Consider the following 16,209-nt stretch of genomic DNA (forward strand, 5'->3'; position numbering starts at 1 on the left):
GACAACAGATGCAGTATGCTGTCCATAAATTCTCCTTTTAAATATGAGTGTGTGTTGGTTGATAGCTGTAGTGTTATTTCCTTAATTTTTTTTTCTTGATTGTATGGTTTTAGTAAAGAACATAGTTGCTTTATTGTTTATTTTTGATGTTGTGTAGATAAGTTGAGAGCTCTTCCACCAAAGTCAAATTCCTTGTATGTTTGATCATACTTGGCCAATAAAGTATTGTATTGTTCTTAGCGGTATGGGGATACCAAGTCATCTTGTCTGCCTCCTGAGGAATCTGTATAACGACCAAGTAGCAACGGTAAGAACAGACCATGGAACAACAGACCGGTTTAAGATTGGGAAAGGAGTACGGCAGGGCTGTATACTCTCACCCTACCTATTCAACTTGTACGCAGAACACATCATGCGACATTTGAGGAATCCAAGGCTGGAGTTAACATTGCTGGAAGAAACAGTAACAATCTCAGATATGAAGATGATACCACTTTGATGGCTGAAAGCGAAGAGGAACTGAGGAGCCTTATGATGAAGGTGAAAGAAGAAAGTGCAAAAGCTGGTTTGCAGCTAAACCTGAAAAAAACCAAGATTATGGCAACCAGCTTGATTGATAACTGGCAAATAGAGGGAGAAAATGTAGAGGCAGTGACAGACTTTGTATTTCTAGGTGCGAAGATTACTGCAGATGCTGACTGCAGTCAGGAAATCAGAAGATGTTTAATCCTTGGGAGAAGAGCAATGACAAATCTCGATAAAATAGTTAAAAGCAGAGACATCACGCTGACGACAAAGGTCCGCATAGTTAAAGCAATGGTATTCCCAGTAGTAACATATGGCTGCGAGAGCTGGACCATAAGGACGGCTGAGAGAAGGAAGATAGATGCTTTTGAACTGTGGTGTTGGAGGAAAATTCTGAGAGTGCCTTGGACTGCAAGAAGATCAAACCAGTCCATCCTCCAGGAAATAAAGCCAGACTGCTCACTGCAGGGAATGGTATTAAAGGCAAAACTGAAATACTTTGGCCACATAATGAGAAGTCAGGACACCCTGGAGAAGATGCTGATGCTAGGGAGAGTGGAGGGCAAAAGGAAGAGGGGCCGACCAAGGGCAAGGTGGATGATATTCTAGAGGTGACGGACCCATCCCTGGGGGAGCTGGGGGTGTTGACGACCGACAGGAAACTCTGGCTTGGGCTGGTCCATGAAATCATGAAGAGTCGGAAGCAACTGAACGAATAAACAACAAACATAAAGCAAATGGCTGGTCACAAATTAACTTTTATTGAGGTTTATTTTTAAAGAATCCCACCTTTTTTTAATGACATCTTAGAATGGCAATCTTTGTTACAAATCAAACAGGTTTATCTTCTGTAATGAAGTGGCTGTTAGGAATTAGAACTTAAGAATCATTGTATGTATTTAAACTGATTCCATGAGCTGGGAGGAAAAACAGATAATAGCAAAAAAATGTTTTTGTTCCAGAATAAAAGATAGTAAGGTAATGCACAGCTTTTGTGCTACAAGATTGTTGCTGTGAATGATCAAATATTTGTGTTTATAATTGAATAATTATAATATATATTTAAAATAAGGCATGGTGGCTTAGAAAGTTGTGCAGAATGGAAATGAATTTTCTATGTAATAGTTTATCTACAGATGTATTCGTTCTTTTCCCTCATTCACATATTACTGTTGTGGCATGAGGGGAGCCTCCATGTGATTTTTATCAAAATGCTGACTTTGGTACTGTAATGATTGCCTATTCTAACGGACTCAGTCTCACAAGCAAGGGCTTAAGGATAACTGATTTATTGAAAGAATAGTATGCAAATACAAAGAAAGCTGAGAATGAGCAAAAGCGCACCAAATACAAACTAAAAACCCTCGCTTCAAATCCAGTCCCGCCCTCGGTCCCTCTTAGCAACCACCCCCTCCCCAGGTGTTAGCAACCGTTACCCACATCGGCCTGGGAAAATAACCTTGGACAGAGGCAATAACCCAAACATACATTCCACAGTGCAGTAAACAGATTATAGCCTGGCATGGCTGGAAATTTCCCTCCAGCAAACCCGGGTCAGGAAAATGACATGCGAAACGTTACGATGTATTCAGAACATTGAAACGGTGAACATGACAGGTACCCATATACCATAGGTCGTGCAGAACATCATTATGTCCTTTCCCAACATAGCATTACATATGAAGTGAGTCTAATAGCTGCTGATAGTAATCTAATTCTAATTATTTCATTGAATTTAAGAGAGCTTCTGATGCTAGGTTCTGATGCTAATTTCCTCTTTATTTAGGTTTTTTGTTCCATACATTTCTAAATTACCCCTTTTCCAGCACGGCACTGGTTGGGGTTTACAGATTTGCTTACTACGGCAGAAACTCCTTCAATCTCAGTTAACCATGATGAGAAGATCTTACCAGCTTGGAGCTGAGAAGGGATGAAGTGCTCAGTTGCATAGTGCAACTCTTTGGATGATTTCCTTGTCATCTCCTCTCTATCTCCAAACATGGAACTGCCTTTGATATTGCTTGAAAATACAGCATGAAGTCAGAAAATAGCATAAGTCTCAAATCCTGGCCACTGCAGTTTTTATTACTAATACAAAAAAAGGATTGTGGACCCATCACTCAAAGTCTTCTCTTCTCATAGAGCATCGTGAAGACCTTCGAGGTGGATTCATGCTGTGTTTTTTGGATGATGGAGCTGGAATGGACCCAAGTAAGTAAAAAGAAAAAATGAATATTTGAGAAGATTGACAGATTACAGTAGGTCAGATATGGGTGATCCATTATGTCTTACCAAAGTTTGTTAGAATGTTTGTGAAGTCAGCAAAGGCACAATGACAAAAATATTTTTAGGATCTGGCAATTAGGATGCTCTGAAGGTACAATTCAAAGATGATACAGTTGAAATTTCAAGTGTGATGCCTTCAAAACTATTTAGTAATTTTATGAGTAATTGTAATTTGGTAATTGTGTGCACCTGTAAACAAACCCACACATTTCATCAAGTTGATAAACTGGATCTTTTTGACTTGTCACGTTGGTGAATTGGATATCAATTTGCATGTTCTTACAAGAAATCTTTGTTACTAAAATAGTCTGAGGCTGAGTATTCCAGAAGATCTATAAGTAGGAAAGCACTTACTTATGTGACTTAAACTAGCAGCCGTGTAGCTGATCGTGGTCTTTTTGTAAGGTCTTTTTCAAACTGAGTTTTGAAATTATAAAATAATTCAGTATTTTAAGGAGCAATTTTCAAGCATAAAGAATAGCTCTCGGTAGTATTTACTTATTTATATTTGATTCTTATTTTTTGTTTTATCTACATGTAATGTTGATTTTGAAGTAACTTTATGTTAAGCAAATTACTCAAAAATACAAACCCAATTAAAATTGCACTTGACAATTTTGGTAGTACAACATGGAGGAAAAATAAGACAAGATTGCATTTCCATAACAAGATAGTATTTTTTAAAAAGTTCTGCAATGGAAAAGGAAAGAAAAGAGGTAAATTTGCAATGTTCATTCAGTCTTGTGTATAAATTATCTTTCTGCACAGAGCAAAATTGCAGAATCTTCTAAGCACTAGGTGCTTTAAGTATAGCAGCAAGCTTTTATGACCACCATGATGGCTTGATACTTACGAGATATGGTCCTTCAAATGCTGCGTTTCTCTCTGATTGATCTTACGGAACATCACGTCTTAATGACAGTGTATCATGACCTTGGACTCTTAGATTCTTCGGTGGACAGAAAACTGACAATAAGACACAGAGGAAAGTATTCTCATATTCAGGGCCATTCTGACAAGTAGAAAGAGCTTGCCATTTTTCTTTGATGCAACTATCTCAGCTGGTGGCAACACTTGACTGATCTTATCTGTACTTGGAAACTAAGCATAATCAAGCCTCGTTAGTACCTGGATGGGAGATGTCCAAGGTTGTTGAGTGGACTGAAAAGTCAAAATAGCATCCTGGAAGACAGCAGTGATAAATCAGTTTTGTATAGGTCTCAAGAAAACTAAAGACATGTTCATGAAGTCATCAGGAATCACACTTGACTTGAAGGATAACTTGGCCTTAAAGCAGTAATTCTCAACATACTGGGGGTTCACATGAAATTTTTTTCAAGGAATTTACCAATTTGATGCAAAAGTGTGCTGAATTTAAACCCGTCCAAGCCATGAAGCCTACCTGTTCTTTACATTTTAAAAAAGTCACCATGCTTATCTTTCAATGGAGGAGATACAAAATGCCTGGAGAACGTGAGGCTTTTGTTCAAAGCTTCAACCATCCCCTGACCTTTACTTCAAAGGGAATTCCAACTGAAGGAAAAATAGCTGCTGTGAGCCTGCAGCAAGGAAGGAATAGCAAAAGTTCTGGAGGGATGTACAAACACCAAGCACCAGCTTGAAGGAAAGAGAAGACAAGCTATGTTTGTTACAGTAGTACTGGGAGAGAGAGAGAGTACTAAATGCAACTTAAAACCTTCCAGTGTTTTACAAGCTGCAGCAGTTTAAGAGAAGCTGATTTAAGGCAAGGAAATACCCTTTGCTTTGATTTTGATGAATGAGAGTGGCTGTCTTCAAAGTGAAAACCACATTTTAGGAATTATACAAAAATAAGCTCATTCTTCCAACTTATCTATTTATTCATTTATTTTTGCCTATTTTTACTAAAACAGTTTTATTGTATAAAATTGTAAGGTGGTATCATGGTTGTACGATGGAGGTTTGCACATACTCATTTATCATTTTAGTGAGTTGTGGTATCTCAAAGTTCAGAAACCTCTCCCTTAAAGGATGAACTACCAACAGAGCTTCCAGCTTTATAAATATCTTCAAATACAAAATTAGGTAAGGGCCAATTAAAATTTCAAACAGCTTCTCTAGATTGCATAAGTAAATAAGATTTTAATTAGTGTCAAAATGGTGGTGTAACTTCCTTCCATGTGTCCCAATATGAGAGAAGGTTATGATGCTGTCAAAGGCCATTTGATGTTTTAAGGTAATCTTTCTTGCTGTCTTATTCACCAAGCCTTTCCCTGCCATGGCTGCTGATCTATTCACCTGAGTGCCTTGAATTTGCATACTATGCGTTGGTTGAATTTTTTCTACTTAGTTTTCCTATTGATTTCGTCCATGAATAACAGATACCCAAAGAATGGAATATACAGAACTCCGTTGACTTTACAATAGTTCTATCTTTGATTTGCGGTAATAGTATGTTTCTGCAACACTATTCTGAATAGTTATAATTGATATGATGATACCTTGTTGTCAAGGCTGTATACATGTTTACACTTGACAGTCCTGTGCCTCGGGCATGGCAGAGTTTACTAGACCTGCTTTTGACTTTCTCCCTGACTTGAAGCATTTTGGAACTATTTCAGTATTGGTATTGGTTCAAACTTGTTTTCTTGGAACCTGTTGTGTGCCGCTGACTATCAGAACTTTAAGGTTATATACAGGTAGTCCTTACTTACCAACCATAATTGGGACTGGCAATTCCATCACTAAGTGACACAGTAGTAAAGAGAAACACGTGGCTGTGACCAACTTAAAATATCAGTTCCAGCTGCAGTCTTTAAGTGAATCACAGTGTTCGTTAAGTGCAATGTCATGTGACTACATCTTGCAACTTCCTGCTGGCTTCCCAATTGACTGCTTGTTGGAAGCTGGCTGTGAAGCTTGCAAATGGTGATCACATGATTGCGAGATGCGGAGGCCATTGTAAACGTGTGCTAATTGCCAAGCACCTGAATTGCAGTCATGTGACCATGGAGATGCTGTGATGGCCACAACTTCGAGGACCAGTTGTAAATCTCCTTTTTTCAGTGCTGTTGTCACTTTGAATGGGTTGCTGAACAAGCAGTCGGTAAGCGAGGACTACCTGTAAAAACATTCAGTGAGGGGAATATAAGGAGCAGACTCACAGAAATTGTGGTCATCCATTGAAATAGGCCTTGGTCAACAAGTTGGTTTTAAAATGGGATTAGACAAATTCATGGAGTATTGAGCTTATTAGTCACTGCTAGTCTAATGGCTGTTAACTCCATCACAGCATATCTTAAATACCAGTTATTGGATTGATAGTTTTGATCATAAAGTTTGAATATTGAATATTGATGTCTTCACATGTAGACTCCTGGCAGATGAGTTATGAACTATGCATTGGTCATGTTAGAGAGGCCTCTGTTTTATAGGTTTTTCTCCAATTGATAGAAATGGTAAACCCAGGGATAAGACAGAACAGAGCAGGTAATACCTAATTTCTTCTGTCAGCTGAAGTTCCTGGTTTCATAATTTTTAGCATGACTGCTATCAGATTTAGCAGACTTCAGGTCTGCTACTATGTTATCTATTTTAATAATCTCAATCTCAATTTAGGTGTTGAGAGAGAACAAGGAAAAAAGATAAGCTCTTTCCTGAAAGTGATGCACAAACTGACATTACCCTCCTGTTTGGCTGTGTAATGTTCTCTAGGTTTGCAGCATAACGCTCAAAAACCTCATTTCAATTTGATGAAGAACCATTTATGAGCATTCTTTAGTGTAGATTTCAAGCCATTCATGGATTCACCAAGTAAACATGCCTTCTAGCACATACTTAACTAATTTGCTAATCAGGTTGTTATAGAATATAAATGCTTTGCTGAAATCAAGAAATATTATGGCCATCAAATTCCCAGTTTCTACTACAGCACTTACCTGATAAAAAGTGAACTAACGTTAATTGTGATCTCATTTCCTATGTGAAAGGATAAATGTTTGTTAGCACCAACTGGCCGTATTTACAACTGCAACACTAGCGTTTTCAGCTTCAGAGAATACACCTAACTTTCCAGAAGTGACTAAATTTTACTAGACAAAAGGACCACAGTTAAGTTGGTCTTTATAAATACTTGTTAATAAATATATTTGAAATGCAAATTTTAGATGGAATGAAACAAGAAGGTGGAGTTCCTCACTTTTCTAAACAATAAGAAACCTAATGTCTGTATCAGAAATTACAGTAGATCTTACACTCTGGCTTACTCAACAAAAATGTTTTAGACTAATGGAGCCTATTATGTTTATGTAGAAAAGGAATAAATAAATCACTTTGTTGTTGGAAATTTAGTGAGACTTCATCATCATTAAAATTATGGCTTATGGTGGTTAGGTTCTGGGAAGAAATAATTACATAATACTAATATGACTTTGAAGTCAGTTATTTTCAAACATCCACAATCTCTTGAATTATGTACCTATTATATGGAAGTTGACAGCTGGACAAAGGAACTGGATTCTCCATAACTTACTGCTAAGAAACTTGTCCTTCAATATTGGAAGGATACATTTATTCAATTACCCAGTGGATTGAGGACCTGATGCTACTTCCGACTTAGGAATGAATTACTTACAGGTGTAGTTTTTGTATGAATGATTAAATATGGCCATCTGTTATTGAAATGGTTATGTAAAGATTTTATATACATATATGTGTGAGAAGTATGTGTGTGCATGTGTAAAATTGGTTTTATTTTTTGCTGTCTTTTTTTTTCTTTGCTTTGTTTAATTAAATAAACGCAAACAAAAACGGAAAAAATCGTGATCTGAAGCTATTTGCTGTTAGACTGCTTTTTGCCATGGCTGTCAGTTGTGCAAATCGTTGAGCGTTGTTCTCTGAGTGCTCTTGCTTTACATATTGGTCCTATAGTGAACTAACCAAGAAGGCAGAAGCCACAATCTTAATCTAAGGACTGCTGTGAGCTTCCCAGGGCAGTTTTTGTCTAGTTCTAAAGAGATGCCAAATCTATAAATGTTGCTGTACAGTATCCATTTAAAGAATTAAAATTATAGCTAATTGTACCTAGAATTTGTTGTGGAATCAAGAATCTATACAGCCTTGCATTTTTAAAAATTTCATTGTCACAAGATCATGAAATCAAGTAAAGTGCAACAGCAGATTTAAGCAAATGCTTCCATTTTTTGCGACAAAACTGTTTGCTGCTGGACCATAACATCTCTCTAATTTAACTTCAGAGCTAACATGAATGAATTTGTTTGGAATGCATACAGTAAATCAGTGAAAAGACGTGTGAAAATATTGTAGCCTAGAAGATTCTTTGGTGGCTTCCCAGTAGAGAAAACAGTATTTCTTGGCAATTACATCCACTTTACCATATAATACGATTGCCTGGTAATTATATCTTTGTCATTATTGAAGTTCAGCATGGAGCTTATTGTCATCAGAAGAAAAGGCTCCAAGTGGCTTTGTGAATCTGCTCTATCTTTTAAGATACCTCCCCACCTTCTGAATAGAGATAATGAAAGTTGAAGCATACCTGGAAGAAAGCTTTATCTGATGCTTCAGTACACTGAGTGAGCTAGTAATAAATATACTCTGAGTTATTTTCTTCATTTTGTCGTATTATTTTCAGATGATGCTGCAAGTGTGATTCAGTTTGGTAAATCTGCTAAACGGTCACCAGAATCCACACAGATTGGACAATATGGGAATGGCTTAAAATCGTAGGTATATGGACTCCAATCTCCCAAATACTTTTTGTTTCATTAAAATGCTAAAAAGAAAAAGAAAAGTTTATTTACTGAAAGCAGTAAGAATTTTTTCACGATGTTGCTTGCTTCTTTGGTTACTTGATGAAACTACTTTTGCATATCTTATTTTACCTTACCTTATGAACCAAATAAAAAAAACCAGCAGTATAGTTTTACTTCATTTTCTTCAAGCAAATTTGTATGAGAGAAGACATTCCTGCAATTACTTTTTAGGACTGTAGATAATAATCACTTGATATGTTCATTTGGATTTCTTCAGTACACCCCAAAAATCCAACCCAGTAGCTGTGGATACATGTAACTAAGGACTAACCCAAATCATCTAAGTCCCTCAGTGGGGAAGTCAAAACAGCAATCTCTTTCAGTAGCAACTCATTGGAGTAGAACTCATCTCCCAATCTGATGAACTGCCTGAGGAGAATCTGTTGCAAGGTCTTAAAAAACTAATAATATCCTAGCTCTGTTTTATCACTAATTACCCACTAGCATAATAATGTAATTTTTGTATCAAGGACTCCGAATATGATTTGACGTGAATCCAGAAAATTTAATTTCAGCCAAGATCGATTAAAATTATTCAGCGACCACCTATTTCAGTATTTTTTTTAAAGATGGCGCCGAGTCAGCATGTGTATGTAGAGCGGGTAGGATTTGTGGGAGGATTTTAGTATGTTGTGGAGAGTTAGAGAACTGGATATTTGGTCTGTCTGGTGGAGGAGTCTCTTGGGTTCGTCCTTCAATTGGAATAAATTGGACTAGTTTTCGACCTGGCCCATGAAGCTTTTAATTCTTGCTGGGCTGTTTGGTGGCTTGAAACAGGATTGCATGTGGCCTCCAGGGCCCATTCCCTTACCTGGATCTGCAGCTGGAGCATGGCTTGGAGAGCTAGCCTTGGGGGCTTGGAGCCGGCGGAGGTGGCTGGATTGTAGAGCCTCCAGGAATGTGGATTGGCAGCCTCACACGGGAAGTGCTTCAGGTCTTTTATATCAATTGGCAGCGTGATGGAGGGAAGGAAGTCGGCACTGAAGACAGAAGAAGCCCCTGTTGCCCTGCAGGAGGGACTGTGCCAAGGGGCAAGGAGATGAGGGCGAGGCTGCTGGAGTGTGTAGCCACCTGAAGGTGAGGGATTTGCTGTGGCGGAGGCAGAGCTGGCAGAGCTGGACCAGGCTGGTTGCAACAGCCGGTGCTTTGCGGCTACAGCTCCCTCCCCCGTACAGGCGGGCAGCCATTTCACCTCCTCCCTGGCTGAGAGTTGCTGATGGTTATCTAAGTGACAGTCATTGTAACCCAAGATAACCAATTGAAGAACTGATCAGAGAACTGCAATTAGAAGGGTTAGGCTTGTGCCCTGGATTTTGTCCCGTCTCTGGGTGAGAGCCAGGGAGGGGTTTGAATCACAGCGATTGTGTAATTGGGGCCTGAGCAGCCTGGTGAGAGGAGACTGGCTTATGGCAAGGAATGGTTGGTGTGGTTGGTAGATGGGGTTTAAGGAGGTGACCCTTAATTAACTTGAGGTGCTGAGTGCTAACACTGCAGAAGCATCTTAGGTATTAAGGAGTTTCGTTCAGACTGTAGGTTGTTGTGAGGTGGGGGGTGCAGGCCTGGGCATGGATTTTGATAGGGGAGGGGGAACGGTTTTGAACGGATGAGGGCAGGCTATAATATCCCAGTAGTGACGGGTAGAATGTCCTAACAGCCAGGAACCACGCTGAGACAAGGAATAGGTCTCTAGTGTTTTATTACTGCTACATAACAGAAAATCCTAACAAACTGAAGAAGTGTGGGAAAAACCCAGACATAAACCCCAAAGGCTAAGGCGGGCCCGATCTGTGTCTCTTTGAATGGATACCTAATTCCTCAGTACTACGCATGCGCTTTACAGCCTGGATGGGAGCCCCCTGCTCGCCATCCTTACTCATGACATAGAGGGAGAAATGGCGGGAGACGGGCAAGATTTGTATGTGGAAGGGGTCACAGGTATATCATTCCTGTGGCACGTTCCAGCCCCTTGAACTCACTCCCGGGTCCCGGTTGGCAGACTTTCAAGGCCCTGGGCTGTCAGCTGCTGCTATTGAATGCCAGGTCAGTTTGTAATAAGGCCATCCTCATCCATGATTTGATCGTGGATGAGAAAGCTGACCTGACTTGTATTACGGAGACCTGGATGGGAGAGGAGGGGGGAGTCCCCCTTTCTGAAATGTGCTTAGCTGGTTACTGGCACCAGCTGAGACTCCAGGGTAGTGGCGGTGGTCATCCGAGACACTTGGGAGACATCCAGGGACTCCTCAGATTGCCAGGTGCGAGACCCTGTTAAGTTGGGCTCTAGGGAGCAGCTGGGACTGTTGCTATTGTACCAGCCTCCCTCCTGTGTAGCAACCTCCCTGCCTGAGCTGCTTCACTCCGTAGCCAGGTTGGCGGTGGAGTTCCCCAGGCTTATGGTCTTGGGGGATTTCAACCTGCCTTCCTTGGGGGCAGGGTCAGAGGTAGCTCGGGAGTTCATGGTTACCATGACAGCCATGGGCCTGTCCCAAGTAATCCAGGGCCCGGCGCATAATGGTGGTCATTCGCCTGACCTGGTTTTTCTGTCGGAGCAGTGGCAGAGTGCTCTGAAATTGAGGGAGAACTTGGCTTCTCCCCTGTCATGGTCAGATCACTGCCTGGTGAGCTTCCAGTTCTCTGGCACCACCCCTTTCCGCAGACTGATGAACCCAATTGGGTTTCAGAGGGAGCTCGGGGTTGTTCCGGGAAGTCTGCTACACAGTCCAACTGAGGACTTGGTGGCTGCATGGAATGAGGGAGCGGACAGGGCCTTGGATCGGATCGCGCCTGAGCGGCCTCTCTGTTCCCATGGCTCCTGCGGCTCCCCGTGGTTTACAGAGGAGCTGAGGAGGCTTAAGAGGGCTAAGAGACGCCTGGAGCACCACTGGCGGAAGACGGGGAGCGAAGACAACCTAACACAAGCTAGAGCCGCTATTAGAGCCTACCTTGTGGCGGTAAGGGTGGCGAAACATGGTTATTTCTCTGCCCTTATTGCATCTGCAGTTAGCCGCCCAGCAGCCCTGTTTTGGGTGGCTCGGTCCTTCCTTGGAGAGAGCAATACCGAGCTTCACCTGCAGGGCCTCTGTGAGGAATATGCTGTGCATCTAGCGGATAAAGTTGCTCGCATTTGGTCTACGTTGGACTCCAGCTTTAAGGCAGGGCCAGTGGAGGATACAGGGACAAAGTCTGTCATGGTCATCTGGGGGGAGTTTGATCCGGTTGCACCTGAGGAAGTGGACAGGGCCCTCACAGCTACAAGTTCGGTCACTTCTGTATTAGATCCATGCCCTTCCTGGTTGGTCAAGGCTGCCCGGGAGGAGGCACATGATTGGTTCTGGGCGGTGGTTAATTCCTCTTTGAGAGAGGGGGTGCTCCCACCAGCTCTTAAGGAGGCGGTGGTGCGTCCTCTCCTCAAGATGCCGTCGCTCGACCCAGCCAGCCTGGACAGTTTTCGGCCAGTCTCCAACCTCCCCTTTTTGGGGAAGGTTGTGGAGAGAGTGGTCGCGTGGTAGCTGCAGAGGACCCTGGATGAAGCAGATTATCTGGACCCTTTTCAGTCAGGGTTCAGGCCGGGTGATGGGACTGAGACGGCGTTGATTGCACTCAGACCTCTGGCAGGAGCAGGATGGGGGCAGTGTGACCATCCTTGCTCTTCTTGACCTCTCAGGGGCCTTCGATACCATCGATCGTGGTATCCTCTGGACCAGCTTTGGGAGTTGGGGGTGGTTGGCACAGTGTTGTGCTGGTTCTCCTCCTTCCTCCAGGGTCGGTTCCAGTCGGTGTTGATAGGGGGGGAAAGGTCCAGCCCACATCCCCTACTCTGGGGTGCCTCAGGGCTCGGTTCTCTGTCCTCTCCTATTTAACATCTACATGAGACCGTGGGGTGAGGTGATCCGATGGTTTGGGGTGAGATACCATCAATATGCTGATGATACTCAGCTTTATATATATATATCCCAGACCGCCTGAGTGATGCCGTGGATGTCCTGACCCAGTGCCTGGAGGCTGTAAAGGCCTGGATGGGGTGCAATGGGCTTCGACTCAACCCAAGCAAGATTGAGTGGCTTTGGATTTGTGGGCCTCCCGGTGCTAAGGTTTTTCCACCTTTGGTCTTGGATGGGGTTGCACTGCCCCAGACAGACCCGGTACACAATCGGGGGTTCCTCGTAGACTCACAGCTCCTGCTCAAAGAGCAGGTGGCAGCTGTGGCTAGGAGAGCCTTTGTACGTCTTCGGGTTGTGCGCCAGCTGTGCCCATTCCTAGACCAAGAGGCTTTGCTTACAGTCACTCATGCCCTCATGACCTCCTGTCTGGACTACTGTAATGCGCTCTACATGGGGCTGCCCTTGAAGAGCATTTGGAAGCTTCAACTGGTGCAGAATGCAGCTGCATGGATAGTAATTGGTGTCAGGTACTTGACACATGTAACACCACTGCTACATGAGCTGCATTGATTGCCGGTGTGCTTCTGGGTGCAATTCAAGGTACTGGTTGTCACCTTTAAAGCCCTTCATGGCTTGGGGCAGGGTTACCTAAGGGACTGCCTTCTCCCAGTTGTTTCTGCCCATCCAATTTGATCTAGTAGGTTGGGTATGCTGCCAGTCCATCAGCCAGGGAGTGTTGGTTGGCGGGAACTAGAAGGCATGCCTTCTCTTCTGTAGCGTCTGCCCTCTGGAACATCCTCCCTCCAGAAATTAGGATGTCCCCGACCCTGTTGGCCTTTCGTAAGGCCGTGAAGACCTGGTTTTGTGCCCAAGCCTGTGGCCTCGAGCGTGTGGATGGTTGGCTGTATTAACATCCATGCTTTGCTCACTTGGCAGCCATGTGTATTTATTATATGTTTTAATTGTTTTAATTGTAATTGTTTTGTGGTTTTATTGTTGTAAGCCGCCCAGAGTCACTTGCTGAGATGGGCAGCTATAGTAATCAAATAAATAAATAAATAGTTTAAGATGGGAATACTAGAAATAGAATAAAAATTATTCATCCTGGAACTGAGCTAAAATTCAACCCACACAACTGACCTGTTGTTTTTAAGGCATTAAAGACAATTCATAGCCATCAATCTCTTCAGCCAAGTTTAGTAGAATGAATCTTGGTTATATAACTTTGCCACGTCCTGGAATGAAATTGATTCCAATAAGAAGCTGAAGGAGATTACCTACTACTACTTCTGGATTCCTTTGAATGCAGTTTGCTTAAAGCTGATTTCTTCATGTATGTTATTACCCTATAATAAATCGTGTAGTTATAAGTCTTCCAAACTATATTGTCCTAGAGCAAAATGCAAACAGTATCTGCATTCAGACATCTTCCATTAAATTGAAAGACTTGATGTCTTTATAGCCTGTACCCAAATTCCAAATGGATTTCATTTGTCCTTTTCTGAATTTTTGGTTAGCCATCTCCAAAGGTAACAGGATTTTCAGTTGTTCAAACAAAGTAAGCTTGTTCCCTGCCATGTCACTTTCAATATGTCCAGTAGAAGGATTGCTTTTGAGTAACACTTGCCAGTATATTCCATAACTTGAAATCTTTCTGCAGAGGTTCCATGCGGATTGGTAAGGATTTCATCCTCTTTACGAAGAAGGAAAACAGTATGACCTGTCTCTTCTTGTCTCGCACATTTCATGAAGAGGAAGGCATTGATGAGGTTTGCAAGTATTTGCCTGAATAATAATACAAAACAAGTCAGTTTTTGCAAGACCATCAAAATATAATTCATTTTAAAGAACTTTTTTTGAATTGCAGGTGATTGTTCCATTGCCTACCTGGAATGCCTGCACTAGAGAGCCTTTGACAGACAACATGGAAAAATTTTCCATTGAGACTGAACTGATTTACAAGTATTCCCCTTTTAAATCAGAGCAGGAAGTGATGCAGCAGTTTGACAAGATTTTTGGAGAGAAAGGTAGGAGTGTATAAGGACAGTATGCTTTGAAATAAGTGTTTTCAACACAGCATATTTGCATGATAGATCCAATGCATGTGGCTATCTATTCAAAGGAAAAATGGTTACATAAGAGAGTTAATATCACTGTGTCTGTTGCCTCAGGGACCTTGGTGATTGTCTTCAATCTCAAATTGATGGATAATGGTGAACCTGAGCTAGATGTGACCTCTGATCCCCGAGATATCCAGATGGCTGAAACTCCACCAGAGGGAACGTATGTTTGATAGAATCAGCAACTTAAGCTACAGTTTTGTTTTGTTTTTAATCAAGGATAATATAATTTGTATGCTGTTAATCACTCAGTTTACAGATGGTGGATTTAGTAGGATATAGGCCCTAACTTTCTATAAGTTCTATAAGCCTGTGTTCCATTTCAGGAAGCCAGAACGCCGTTCTTTCCGTGCATATGCTGCTGTGCTCTACATTGATCCCAGAATGCGAATCTTCATCCATGGCTACAAAGTACAAACTAAACGCCTCTCCTGCTGCTTATACAAGCCTAGGTATGATATATAGCCAAGATCTCTTACAGCCAGGGAATTCTGTGTTGAGCAGATAACAAAACATCTCAAGTTGCTATTGTTCTTCTGATGAGCGTCCAGTTGAAACCCTCTATCGGTTTTGCCAATCTTTCGGATCTTGTGTTGGTTCTACCCATTGCAACATAGTTTAAATTGAGCTTGTGTTAATCATCCCATGTTTCATCATCATGAGTTAATTGCAGTTATTTTCCAAAACATGTTGGTTATTATGCCAAGTCCCATGGCCTAATGTGATCATCTCTGTTTTCTTACTGCGTAATTTTTTCTCTTGATACTCCTTTTAATATTACTGGCAATGATAAAATTTAAATTATACAACAATCACTATGCCTACTAAACTTCTCAAATGTTGATGTTCCCATGGCTGCAATATGCTATTGACTGAAATGCTTAGTTTGGGCACTTGTTGGTCCTACATTCCCATTTAAAAATGAGAGTCCACTTTTTCTTTTGAAAGCCAACTTCAAGCAAATCCTGCTATACTCGTCTTCAGAAACATTCTATCTGTTTGACAGTGATTAGTTCTTGCAGAATTATTTCTTGAAGAACTAAAGAACTTTGCACTGCTTGATCAAAGTAAAAATAGTAATAAGTAGTTTCTGTTACAGTACCTTACAGTCATTCCTATATCTAGATAATAGTTTTATATACTCCTTCGGTAGATTCTAATGCCTACCATGGTGAGTTTTATGATAATTTTTCAATCATCACAGCGAAGCACTGGCTGCCTCACATGTTTTAACCTGGAAGTAGACAACAGTGCAAGATTCTGTTTCCTCAGGGAAAGAGATGCCCCGTACTGAGAAAGATAGTTCCATCAGGTATAGAGCTTGAATATTTTAAATCTTAGGTTTTGAGGATCTCAGATTTTCCACAGTTCACCGCCATATGGCAGTGTTTCAACATAGGGTCTCTACAGTGATGACTTCTTTTACATATGAATAACACTACTTCCTACCTCTGCAGTCCCTTTCTATCTATATGACCCTCTCAACATCAACACTACAGCAGTTTTCTTCCAAGGTTGAAGATCACATGCATTGTGGATGGCAGCCTCTCAAATGAAGCATCCATTGTCAGGAACCATTGGCTT

General features: G+C 41.5%; 2 protein-coding genes across 2 annotated transcripts in view; both read left to right on the top strand.

The window, feature by feature from the left end:
- PES1 (pescadillo ribosomal biogenesis factor 1) overlaps positions 1-16,209 on the top strand; it is a 426,838-nt gene that overhangs the window by 14,159 nt on the left and 396,470 nt on the right. The gene's annotated exons all lie outside the window — the stretch shown is intronic.
- Positions 1-16,209, top strand: part of MORC2 (MORC family CW-type zinc finger 2) — an 84,376-nt gene that overhangs the window by 13,836 nt on the left and 54,331 nt on the right. The window contains exons 4-9 of the mRNA XM_063315279.1: positions 2,668-2,736; positions 8,444-8,534; positions 14,166-14,274; positions 14,373-14,532; positions 14,677-14,788; positions 14,952-15,077. Of these exons, the coding sequence (XP_063171349.1) occupies positions 2,668-2,736; positions 8,444-8,534; positions 14,166-14,274; positions 14,373-14,532; positions 14,677-14,788; positions 14,952-15,077 (667 nt within the window). The remainder of the gene's footprint in view (positions 1-2,667; positions 2,737-8,443; positions 8,535-14,165; positions 14,275-14,372; positions 14,533-14,676; positions 14,789-14,951; positions 15,078-16,209) is intronic.

This window comes from Candoia aspera, chromosome 15, assembly GCF_035149785.1.
Source record: "Candoia aspera isolate rCanAsp1 chromosome 15, rCanAsp1.hap2, whole genome shotgun sequence".
Classification (NCBI taxonomy): domain Eukaryota; kingdom Metazoa; phylum Chordata; class Lepidosauria; order Squamata; family Boidae; genus Candoia; species Candoia aspera.